The 13,105-nt window shown below is 51.2% G+C and overlaps 1 protein-coding gene across 1 annotated transcript in view; it reads left to right on the top strand.

Moving 5' to 3' along the window:
- LOC144730195 (myosin phosphatase Rho-interacting protein-like) overlaps positions 1–13,105 on the top strand; it is a 107,955-nt gene that overhangs the window by 16,758 nt on the left and 78,092 nt on the right. The window contains exons 2-3 of the mRNA XM_078610809.1: positions 8,959–9,036; positions 11,916–11,981. Coding sequence (XP_078466935.1) covers positions 8,959–9,036; positions 11,916–11,981 — 144 coding nt within the window. The remainder of the gene's footprint in view (positions 1–8,958; positions 9,037–11,915; positions 11,982–13,105) is intronic.

Below are 13,105 nucleotides of genomic sequence, written 5' to 3'. Positions count from 1 at the left end.
CCCACCCACTCGCTCACCCACCCACCCACTCGCTCACCCACACACCCACTCACCCACCCACCCACTCACACGCTCACCCGCTCGCTCACCCACTTACCCGCCCATCCACTCAAACGCTCACCCACTCACTCACCCACTCACCCTCCCACTCGCTCACTCACCCACCCCCTCACTCACCCACCCACTCACTCACCCACCCACCCACTCGCTCACCCACCCACCCACTCACTCACCCACACACTCACTCACCCTCTCACTCACCCACCCACTCGCCCACCCACTCACTCACCCACCCACCCACTCACCCACTCACTCACCCACCCACCCACCCACTCAATCACCCCCCACTCACTCACCTACTCACCCATCAACTCACCCACTCACTCACAAACCCACCACACTGCAGGTCACAACACTTCTCTCTCTGTTCTCTTTCCCTTGCCATGTCTGCTCTAAGGTGACGGACGCCCCGCTCTGTCTCTCCGCTGGACTTCAGAATTCCTCGCCATCGTCCCGGTTCCCAAATTCTCACAACCGCCGCTCGATTTCAACAAAACGCATTTTCACCCCCGACCTCTTCCACCTTTCACAAGCATTGGCCACTCTGCAACGTTGGGCCCTTTGGGGGCCTTGCGCTCAGCGACCGCGATCTATAATAAATAAATAAATCTCGGAGCGCTCCACGGGATTAATTGTTGCCATCCGCCGCTCCGCAGTTGACGCGGGCAGGTGCAGTGCGCGGCTGCGGAGTGAGCCTGGCAGTGTTGTTTTTACGGCTCGCCAAGGAAAAAAATCCAGCTGTAAGAAGTTTGTGGAAACTGTACCGCACGTTTTTTTTTGCGCGCTCCGCCGTTGATCTCCCGCCCGTAACCCGGTGCCGGTTTATCTCCCGACACCACAATGGAGCCGCCTGCTTCCAAGAGTAGCGTGCGAAGCTGAACAATACACTTCATGTCTGCTCCTCTTTTTGTCAGTGCAGGGACATCGATGGGACGTTTGTTCCAGTATAAAAAAATGCTGAAAAAATGATAAACATTTTCTTTGGGTCACGTAGATGGGTTCAAAGAAAATAACAAAAAACTACGACGAGTCGATCGCAACACAAGCGGCCGTCATCAGGAAATATATATTTCAAAATTCATTTTTATACTCCCAATATCAAAATGATTAAGAAAATAATATAAAAATGATGCATTCTCCCCCCCCATCATTTTGATACTGCAAAAAGGTCCCATCGATCCAACTGCTCGAATCCAAACTCATCATACTTTGAAACTTCCATTGTCTTTGCACTGTTTGCCTTTTGGCATTCATTGGTCTAACTCTGGTGCAGAGACAGGCCCATAAAGAAGGCCGTCTCTGGTGTAGGCCAATCGGTTTGAAATACAAATCCATTCATTATCTGAGCATGTTTGTTTGCACGCTTTGCCACACGCACGTGTGGTTCATGCTGACTCGATGCCTTTGTAAAGGTTTCTGTTTGGTGTTTGAACGTCTTGACCCCTCCTGTTGCATTGCCAGAGAGGGTAAAACCTTCAGACTTTGTCTTCTCGACAGACCTGTTCTTCACCTGAGGACGGCTGCTTGCGTTGTGGCCGAAACGTCGTGAGAATTATTTTACAATGTTTTATTTTTGTTATTTTATTATTTCCATTCTACGTGACTTTACCGAAAGAACCAAGAAGATGAATCCCTACAGTCACGAAAGCTTTAAATCGAAGGGTAAAACCTCTTCTTGTTATTGCATCAGCGTAGAGGCATTGTGTTGTCTGTAAGACGTACCTGGGGAATTGTGGTGCAGTGGTTGGAGCGCGGCACTGTTGAGCCTGGGCACCACAGTTGGATTACCGGTCGTGGCTACCGTGAGCAGCGAGTAATATCAAAACTGGGTCTTGGATCCCTCCATATTTCACCAACTTGCTCTGACCAGCATGGTGAAGTATGGTCAAACAAACCCATGACCGACGCTGTGCAGGCAGGCCTTCATCCAGCAGTGGATCGACAATGGGCTGTCAATCGTGTGTTTTTATAAATGTATATATATAATTATAAGCATCGATTTACCAGTGGTTGTCTCGTGGATAGACTTGCATCAACCCTGGGACTGTGGCATTTTCAATAATTGACTCAGGGCTGTACAGGGGTGATTATTGCCTCCCCAATTCAAGGTTGGAAGCCACTGACTTCAATCTTCTGCTTACCTGTTTACCGACTTACTTCTTCTCCGTCATCCTTTTAGGATGTTTTGAAAGATTACCGATGAACCCTTACTTACAGGCGTCAACTCCCTTGACCCGCATGCAGCTTTATTGGCCCCGGTGTGTGCTCATCAACGGGAAGTTTTGACGACCCCAAGGCCACTGTCGCTTTGTTGTTGTGCAAGTTACTGCCACTTCTGCAGGCAGCCACGCCGTTGTCACTATCGCCGATGCGTTTACTGCCGCCACTTTTGTTTTACTACCGCGACCTTTTCGTCGCCCCTTCCCTGGGAGGCGTGAGAGCGTTCCTCTCGCCGCCGGAAGGTCAAAGGGGTCGAGGGGATCGACTGGGCGGTACCGCGGGTGGAAATTGCAACGATCGTAATCGCAGTATCATTCTTGACATTGGATGTCGACGCTCCGATGGCAACGATCAAACCAACTGGTGACACCGCGTGGTGGTGCCACGCGGTGTCAGCTGCAGGCGGAGGTGGAGAAGAAGGGGGGGGGGTCAGAGTTGCGTACCCATGAGGAGTGGCGGAGGGGGACGTCGCATCGACGGTTCGCACAAGTAAAGTGGCCTTTGGGCAGGACACGTTGCGGCTCGAAAGGGAAAGCCCCCTGAGTGTGGCCGCCTTCTGTGCTCTGCGAGGAAACCGGCTCGGCGACGTGAGCGAGGGAGTTTGCGTGATTGGTGGCGTCGGTGAGCGGTGACAAGGGTTGAAGAGAGTTTTCTGGAATACTGCGCAACGCCGACATCTCCTCGTACTCCTGCGTCTCTACCGACAGCCACCGTCACGGCCATCGTCACCATTATCACCACCACCACCTTCATCATCATACATCACCGTGGCAATTTGAAAGGGGAAATTGTATGGGTATGAATTCAAATCCCTTTTTGGGGATAGCCATTCGTCATCCATCATACAGCATCGTCACCGTCAACGTCAGTATCATCGTTGTCAATGTCGGCCACTAATGTTGAAATGATCATCACCCACATCATCATCAATGTTAGCACCTGCATCACCGTCATTTCCTCTGGAGTTAATAAAGAACAATCCCCACGTTGTACGAGGTCGACGACTGCTGTTTAAACCACTAACTGATTTCCGCCATAGGAATGTGTAATTTACACCAATGCATCATGACCACAAATGGAAATGAGCACTGTGCTACGCCCGGTTGGGCTGGGAGACGCTTTGACTTTGAACGTGAGCAGGAGAGATTGCGTAGAGACACAGAACTTCCCCTGCAAAAACACGGCTGTCGCAAAAAATTAAAAAACGTGACAGAAACTCTATTAACAAAATACAACTCGTTCATCCGCCTGGTTCCTCAGAGGTCACAACACGGACCTGGCACCGCTGAGAACATTGAGTTCACATCCGGGCAGCCACGTGTGGCGAAACTGGGTCCTCATGCGTGGCCGTGATTTAATGGTCGCAGCCGAGTCTCCAATTACTGCACGAAAAAAAGCCATCGCACTCAATCTGGTTCTGCACTTAATGTGCTTAAATTCTAGCTTGGAGATATGAATACACTGTATCGGTTTGACCGTCGTGCAGCGAATTTTGCTCTCGTGGGTGCAGAGTGGAGGGGAGAGGGCTGACCCCCCCCCCCCCCTACCAGAGGTCACTTGAAGGGGACTCGGAGGTAGCTCTGTGATGTCCACTTCCGTGGGCGTTCTCCTGCCTGAAGAGTTGCACCGTTCTGCAAGAGTCTCGGATGGACGCTTCTTGTAATGAATCGATGCCAAGAGCACAGTTGGGATAATATCAGGGATTTTTTATTTATATAAATACAACTATGTATTCCACGGTGAGCAGGTTCAAAGATCTATTTTTTTAAACCGCTTGTGCAGTCATTGGTGACCAGGTCTGAGCACAAGGACCCCTCCTTGGCAGTGGCAGACAAAGCTTCTCTCCCCACTTCTCCGCTCAAGAGCAGCGGAGCGAGGCTCTGGCCCCGAGTCCTGGCTCGGAGGGCGGTGGGTGGGGTCGGGGGTCACCTCGCGAGCCCCGCGGCCGCCCCTGAACACGTCGTCGTATGCCTCTAATTGCCATCGATTGATGTTTGGGGTTAGGGCGCTTGAGGCTCTGGCAGCCGGCACTCAAACTCAAAAGGAGTGCCATTCTTAAAAACGTGCATCATCATCGTCATCGTCACCGCCAAATTCATCAACGCCACCGTTGTCACCATCGCCGTCATCCTCTCTGGCCAGGTAGGCGTCGCTCGTTGATTTCGTCGCCGGCGTCGTCATCATCGCCACCTTGATGAACCATGATCCACCCGGTCCTGAATGAAGGTCTCCCAACTCTTTGCCAGTTGTGGTTATGACCGTGCCTCGTCGCCATAATCGGTGCGCGTTGGTGAAGTGGGGACACGGGGTCAGTTCGGGTGTCGCTGCCGCCGCCACTGACGTCGGTCGTGGCTGGGACCCACGCCGCTCCCCTTGCGCTGCTGGTCGCACCAGCGCTGTTTACGCGCCGCGTCAGGCACTCGTTTCATGCCGAGTCGATCTACAGGAGGCCCAAGCCCATATTTAATATAACTGACCGTCTCGCATTCGCCGTGGCTGGGAATCGAACCCTGATCGCCAGCTTCGGGGTTGTCAACTGCAGCACCACCGCTCCCCCACTAAAATACATGTTGATAAGCTATCGGATGACGATTGAAATATGTCCCCGTGTAGTTAGTGTACTGCACACACGACAGTGCACATTAACTACTTACTGCGTGCGTGTGTGTGTACTTATGTACGCGTGTGCGTGCTCGCGTGTCTGTGAGTGTCAGAGCGCTGCTCGTGCGAGCGGGCGGGCGAGCGAGCGGGCAGGTGGGCGAGTGTCACCCATGCGGTGGTTTGGGATCGCTCGACAAAGCGGTCCGCACGGCCGTCTCACGTGGGCCTGCGCGCGCTTTCGACCCGCGCGCCGGCACGCCCGGCCTCGCTCTCGCAGATCCCTACACGGCGTGGCGACGCTCAGTGAGAGAGAGAGGGGGGGGCGGTGGCGGCGTCAATGGCTCCGGTGCAACATCGATTTCTGTGGCACTTGCACAGACCTCGTGGGGGACCGACGTGGCGTCGGCGGTTGTCGCCGTGGCTTCACCGAAGCGAGATTAAAATATGAAGTGCAAACGACTGCGTTCGATTGGACATCGAGCCGAGACGAACATCCGTGAGAGATCAACATTTTTTTCCCGCCTCCTCTGAGGAAAAGTTTGGGTGGCCACAATGATATCATGATTCCGGTAGCGATTTATTATTCGCTGGAATAAAAAAAACACATCCACAATGTAACTTGTGTTGGCCATACACCCCAATGCTGAAAATGTACCTGTCAAATTTCCTCGATTTGGGATTATCCATAGCAACATCGTCCCGTGCTGTGAAAACACGAAACTAAAACGAAACTACATTTTTTTTTATTTTACCCGGCAAGGCGCACTGAGCTTTATAGCTCTTATTGAGAAGCGACCTGGCCACAAATGATAGCTCGACGGAGTGGTTTATCGCGTGGAAATATTTCGCGACCAAATACCCGAAACGCGTTTTTCTAAATGTGGAGGGTAAAACTGGTAGCACCCGGAGACAAATCCACATGACTACGGGGAGAACACGCAAACTCTACATATACAGGCGTCAGGGTCAGGATCGAACCGACGACCATCTGTAAACCAGGTGAGGTAGTTAACATTTCGTGGCGCCTATAATCAGCATAACCCTCCTGAAGAAGAGCCTTGAGGCTCAGTGAGGCTTTCCTGGGTAAACAAGTGTAATCATAATAGAGTCTCGATTTAAAGCTTTCGTGACTGCAGGGATTCATCCTCTTGGTTCTTTCGGTAAAGTCACGTAGAAGGGAAGTAATAAAATAATAAAAATAAAACATAATAGAGTCATTAATTAGTAATATTTTAAATAACTTAAAAAAAACACGCTTTAATGAAATGTAGCGTACTAGTAATGGAAGAACTCCACGACTCCAGGAAGTGGCCCCGAGGCTTGCCACGACGGAAGGGGCCGTGAGCAACTACAGGCAACGTGAGTTGAGCGTGGACAATTTGACCCAAGCCGAAACATAAAAAAAATAATGTTTTCAAATATGTTTTTTTTTATGATAGAATATAGTATTGTCATCAGTTCTAGATTTGAAGCTTTCGTGACTGCAAGGATTCATACTCGTAGTTCTTTCAGTATGACATAAGTATACCAAGTTTGCAGTCGGGAAGTGGGTTAAAATTGAGTTACAAGATTTGAGGATACAACAACGACAACAACAACGACAACAACAGACAGAGTGAGTTAAATAAAAGTGTGTCAAATTGACATGACGAGATCTCAATCTTAATGTTGATGAGCTCTCTGCACGTCACACATGCGATGTACACAAACTCACACACGCACACAATACCTCTATCTGTATTTGAATCAGTCATCTCTACGTACACACTCGCAATGATCTGCATCTCAATTGGAATCGGCGCCCCTCTCTACGGTGTGTGGAAATTGTGCGTTTCGCAATCGCCAGGCGTGTGCAGATTGTAACCACCTAAAGAAAGGTCTGCGTTGGAGTGGAGGTCATTTAGCAAACTCCGCGCTGGAGCTTGAAGACCCTGCGGGCACGTGCGGAGGGAGATGTATGTGGACACGTTGCCGAATGTAGTGAAGCAACGATTGAGAACGTTGGGATGCTGCCCTGGTGAACAGGTTCGCACACTGGACTTGCAGTCCAGAGGTTGGCAGTACGATGCAGTCTCCTGGCGCGGCGGTTGAAGCAATAGAAATCCATAGTGGAGCCAATAATAGAAATTGGGTTAGATCGCGGAAAGGTGGAGGTCCTTCCGCCAGCAGTGGCAGAAGGACCTCCACTTACAGCACTGCACCTTTGCCTTCTACATTAAAGACGTTGAGTTCTCATACGGTGCATGCGCGTGCGTGCGTGTGCCAATAGCGGGATCGTGTTAGAGCAGGTGAGTGAGTGTGCATCATTAAGACAATTACTGCATTAAGCGGTCACGGGTAGAACTGACCCTCCCCCCCGTGTTGTCAACAGACCGCCCCCAACAGACCGCCCCCAGGCGCAGGAGAAACAAACGCAGAGTTGGAAACCGCCCAGCGGCTCTCCGTGCCAAACTCCCCACCGCCGCCCCGCTCTGTGTTGTCCCGCTTGAAGTGGCGCACCGCACACCGGATTAGTGGCAGGGGCCCGTGGTGAAGGGGTGGGGGGCTGCTCGCATTTCCACTGTCGTTCTCTCCCGTTGAGAGGCGGCGGGCGCGCGTGTGGCTGGCGACGCGTGAGCCGGGTTCGACTTTCGCCTTTTTGGCGCTGATTTTCCCTTTTTTCAGATTTTTTTTAAAGATTTGTTTTGGTCGAGTTGAGCCGCGTGGATTCGTGCCGAAGGGTGGTAATCGCTTGGTAAAGGGAGTTCATTTTGGCGAGTCACTGGTGCTGCGAGCACGGTTGAGAGGGAAGGGGCGGGGGGCTGAGAATCGGTGGCAATTATTTGTTTTTTAAGGACCACTTTGGGGATGCAACCCAGATGCACCGTCTCTGGATGTTCGAAAAATTCAAATATTTTGGTACGTAGAATATTGTTTTTGTTATTGTATTTTTCATGTTTTTGGGGACACATTTCCGTGCGTCGGGTTGCTTACCAATTGAGTTGGTGCTCGCTCAACGATCTTTTAAATGTTTGAATTCAGCATTCTCAAGTGGAGTGAGTTGATGGTGAAGCTTACTGCTGAAAAAAGCCATCCTATTAAGTTTGCTTTTGCACTTAATCTGGCCAAGTGTGAACTCTGAGAATTAAAAAACATTACCGTGTCCAGCAGGGTGTGTGGGAATGTGCTTGCCCATCTGGTACGGATAGGAGGTCACGTGAAAGGATCCCTGTCGTAGTAGTTGTGTGATGTCTACTTCCACGGATTGTTCTCTGGCATGGGGTGACACGCAGCACAATCGGGAAACCAACAACAAATGAACGAGCGACGTTGATTATGCGAACCCGAGAAGAGTTCCCATATTGTTACCTCCACCGTCAGGTAGACACGTCGTCTGGACACACGGGGCCATTTGCCAGACATCTGTGTGTGCTTAATACAAAAAAAGCCCTCTAATGCGGCTCCTTTATTTTGCTTGCAAAACACAACTTCACTCAGTCACGATGAGCATGAAACACACGTGTTCACACATCTGTGCAAAATACAACGAATCCCCCATGTAGCCTGTAACAGACTGTTGGGGAAAGTGCTGTTAGCGAGAAGCACCTATGAAGGCCGGCACAGCACACGAGGGGGTGGGTGGCCAGCACCATGCCCGGCCGCCTTTGTCTCCCTGGTGGCAAGGTTTGCTACACACCGCACCAGGTACTCATTTGAGGCTGAGTCGGGGTTGAACCCATGACGTCATGCATACCAAGCGAGGTAGTTAACATCTCGCCGTCGTAGCAGCAGTAGTATCTCAATGGGACCTGGACACCCAAACCCCACCTGCACTAACTCAGATGGTGAAGTGTGATAAAACAACCCTCATGGCCAACACGGCAGAGGGAGGCCTTCGCCTGCAGCGGATTGACAAACTCCCCAACGATGCATGGATTTATTTAATTCACAAAAGGCTCACATCGACATGTGCGGTCACGTCACGCGATTTACCGGCACCGATGTCACCGTTGCTGCGGCGCGCAGCGTTGCCCCGGGTGTGATCTCACGGCCGCTTGCTTGCGTCGCTCTAACGCGTCGATGTTCTCGTCTCTCCAGGCGAGGCCGGTGTACGGAGGGTGGCTGTGCCTGGCTCCGGAGGGGACCAACTTTGAGAATGCCGGACATCGATCACGGGTACGCGGACACAACACGGCCAGCTAACGGCCTCGGCTCCCCCGCCCCGGGGCCACTGGGAAGGGTTGGGTGGCAGGTGGCGCAGTTTGCCACCTTCCCCGGGCCGCTTGTTTGGCCAAGAGGGCCTCACAATAGGCCAAGAGTAGCCCTTAGGAGGGGCCTTAGAAAGGGCTGAATGGGCCTCAGAAGAGGCCAGGAAAGTGCTGAGGAGGCCTCAATGCGGACCTTCTCAGGTATTTTTTTTCCCTCCCTGGGCCTCCAAAAACCTTTTGGCGTGCCTAGCCCCGTCCCACTAACCGCACCGCACAAGTTGTTGCAACACCAATTGGCAGAAACGCGAGCAAGTTGCCAGGGAATTAAAATGAAGCGTTTGAAAGTTTCTCTGGCCGTTTGTGGTGACGAATTCTGCAGAGTGTGGGCAAAGCAATTTTTTGTTTGCATGAAATGCTTCATTAAGAACTGCAACTCACTGGCTACAATCTCAAGCCCTGTTGAGCGATCTGCCACACTGCCCCTCACACGGTGGCATACAGTATTTAAAATGCGTCGGCAGCCACTGACGTAAATGTAAAGTTTGCACTGCAAATTGGTCTTTAATTCACGTAAACTTCATGAAAAGTGTGTATTTTTTTCGGACAAGGGATGTATTTGACTCTGGTGTTATTTAGAAACGAATAAAAAATACACAGTTGTACTGGTTACTTTATAGGTTCACCGGTATGATAATTTTTTGAAATTACATTAATTAAACTAGCCATTCTTATTACTTCAGATTAAGGTGAGAGGTGGCGCAGTGGTTTGCACGCTGCGCTGTGAAACCAGAGACTTGGATTTGATTCCCAGCCACGGCCAACAAGCAGTGCCGGGTGAAACCTGCACCGGCCCTTGTGTTCCCCTCCACGGGCAGACCGCATTGACCGGCGTGGCGAAGTATGGTCAACCAAACGTTGACGTGGCGTGGGGCCAGACCCCTTATCCAGCAGTGGATTGTGACGAAAGGCTGTGCGTGACCGCAAAATGAAAGCAACAACAACAACAACACATCTTTGTGGTTCTTTCGGTAAAGTCACGTAGAAGGGAATTAATAAAATAATAAAAATAAAACATAATAATTTTATTATTGTATTACTTCCCTTCTACGTGATTTTACCAAAAGAACCAAGAAGATGAATCCCTGCAGTCACGAAAGCTTTAAATCGAAATTTAACAACAACACATTTACTTTACAGATGAACATGAACAGGACACTGTTGATTGTGCGCAAAATTGAATGGAACATTTTCCGGAGTCCAAAGCCAGTTGATGCCACCTGGCATGGCCGTTTAGGGGGAAATAGAAACCCTGCGCCGGATCGTTTTACTAAATCCACGTGCCGCTTGTCGCGGTGATCCTGTGGTATGTGTGGGCCTGGCTGTAGCATTTAAAGCATTTTGTCAGTCCTGAATAGCCATTAGATAGGAGTAATTATTGCAGTGTGCACGCAGGCGTGGTCCGGGCAAGAAAGCTTCTCGATGAAGACGACGGGGGGAGGGGGAGGAGGAGGGGGTGTGGGCGGCGGTGGTGGAGTGTGGAATTTGAATGATGTGTGCCTGTGAAACCACATCACAGGTACACATCCTTCTGCCTTTCTTGTGCTCAGTTTGTTGTCCTTCCCCCGCACCTCCGATTTAGCTCACGGTCGGCTACGTACGGTGCCAAAGAAATTCAACAACAAGCGCCATTCGCCACTAAGTGGCGGCGACGTCACCACGTCGCCTGTGCCGGGCTATGTGTACTTTTAGGCCACGTGAAGTGTCGAACGACCCCCGGTGCCACGTGCAAAATATCGGAGTTCAATATAGGCACGTAGGCATACGTACACATACGTGCACCTGATGCGCCGTTCTCACATACTGCCCAACGGTGAGCCGGTCTGCTATCCCAAAAATGGTCTGGGCCCAGGTTCCTACAGCTGAGTGGTTCACCATTGAGTTAACCCTGGGTGCAGGTGGCAGCGGTACGCTGGGCGCGAGCAATCCAGAGGTCACGGGATGTTTCCCCCGCGGGGGGAAATGGAAATGAAAATCTGGAGCAGTTTCCTTCACTCTACCGCTGTACGCCTTGGTAGGAGAGCGAGCGAGGAACACTCGAGACGGAGAAGGGGGATAGCGACAAGATGATTCGTCGATTTAAGGCGGGTTCTTTAGCTCTCCAAACGGCGCATTTCGATTCGTATATGTGTGCGGTGTGACCGCCACTAGTGGCCGCTACGTTCACAACTTAAAAACAAATACAAACTGGATTATGCAAGCGAGTTTCGAACCCGAATTGCGACAAGTCACTGGATCACCGGGGAAGGGAATTGTGACGCCTCGACCTTTCTGAGTTGGCTTTCATGGTGGGTAAAATTCGGACATCGCCATGCCCACTTCATTCAGTGCTCGTGTTCGATGTGGAGGAGTGGCATCAGCCTCATAACGTGGGTGGTGGGGAGGTGGCATAACCCATCCCTTGCTATTTGCCGTGATTGACATTTTAATTTTTGACATTTTTATTGTGATTATGAAACACCGTGAATAATTGCCTGGTTCCCCGCGTTTCAGCGTGTGCACGTAGCCACGTGAGCATCGGTGTCTTCGACTTTCTAACAAGTCTGCCGATGAGAAGGTCAAACAGCCATTCCAGATGTTTGGCAAAACAACTGCTGCGGGTTAATATTGCTCTGGAATGCCAAGAGGCCGATGGATTAAGATATATCTACGCGTCGTGAGTTTATACGTGAAGAGGTACAAGGGAGTTCTGCTAGCGTAGTTGATGTTGACCGAGTGATTGTCACAAGTGCGGCTGTAATGGGATGCGCACGCTCGTGCTGGGTGCGGGGTCTCCGTGTGTCTCCCTAGAAGTGGCAGAGGCGGTTCTTCGTGCTGTTCGAGCACGGGGGTCTGCAGTTCGCCCTCGACTCTTCGGTAAGACGCTCCTCCTTTTCCCTCCGCACCTCCGATGAGCACGGTTGGCTACGTACGGTGCGAAACAAGTTCAACGTACACACGTAACCAGCCATCATCGTCTTCATCATCACCATGAGACGTGTCTGTGTGTGCATGTACAGCCCTCTTGGCAATCCACTGCTCGATGGGTTCCTCCTCGCGCCGTGAGGATCGTGGGCGGATATTTGACCGAACGCCGCCGCGCTGGGCTGGTCGTTGGGGGCGGGGGGGGGGGGTCGGGTCACGGCACGGGGGCATAGATGAGGCAGTGCAGTATAACAGTGGGAAATTGCTGCACTGCCCACTACGTCGCGTTGCATCACAATCGCTTCCATTCCCGGCCACCCGTGGCTACCGTCGGTGGTGAGTGACGACTGAAGCGGTCCAGGGCCCCCGCCCGCCACCCGCCCCCCCCCACTCTCCTCCTGCCTTCCTTTGATAACCGCTCCTGATCGTCATGGTCAAGTATGGTCAAACGACATTCATTGCCAAATATCATCTCACAATCCTACAACTATAAACGCAACTGTTTGTTATTCTAACGGGCAAGGCCCCACTCAGCGACGTGTAGCTCTTTGTCAGAAGCGACCCGGCCACAATTGGTAGCTCGCCGCAGTGGCTCCTCATCATCATCATCATCACCACGCGGCCACGGTGAGAGAGAGATGCAAACTCCAAATATACAGCAGCAGGCGTCAGAGTCGGGATCGAACCCACGACCTCCTGTATACCAGGCGAGGTAGTTAACATCTCCTAGCCACCGTGAAGATGATGAGAGAGAGACACGCAAACTCCAAATATACAGCAGCAGGCGTCAGGGTTGTGATCGAACCCACGACCTCCTGTATACCAGGCGAGGTAGTTAACATGTCGCCACCGCAAAATTGACAATAGGCTGTGCATTTAAAAAAAATCACCATCATACGTTGATATATGGTCATGATTTGCAGTGCACACGAAGAAGCAGGCTGTACCTTTGTAATGGAAGCAGTGGCAACAACCTTGATGAACAAACTACCAGTCGAGAAAAAAATGTAACAAATGATAAAATGATAAATCCTTCACTCGACAATTAGCCGAACAACGAAAACCGCGATGAACGC

Source organism: Lampetra planeri, chromosome 35 (genome assembly GCF_965212315.1).
Source record: "Lampetra planeri chromosome 35, kcLamPlan1.2.h2, whole genome shotgun sequence".
Lineage (NCBI taxonomy): Eukaryota > Metazoa > Chordata > Hyperoartia > Petromyzontiformes > Petromyzontidae > Lampetra > Lampetra planeri.
This window is presented reverse-complemented; position numbering and strand designations above follow the sequence as displayed.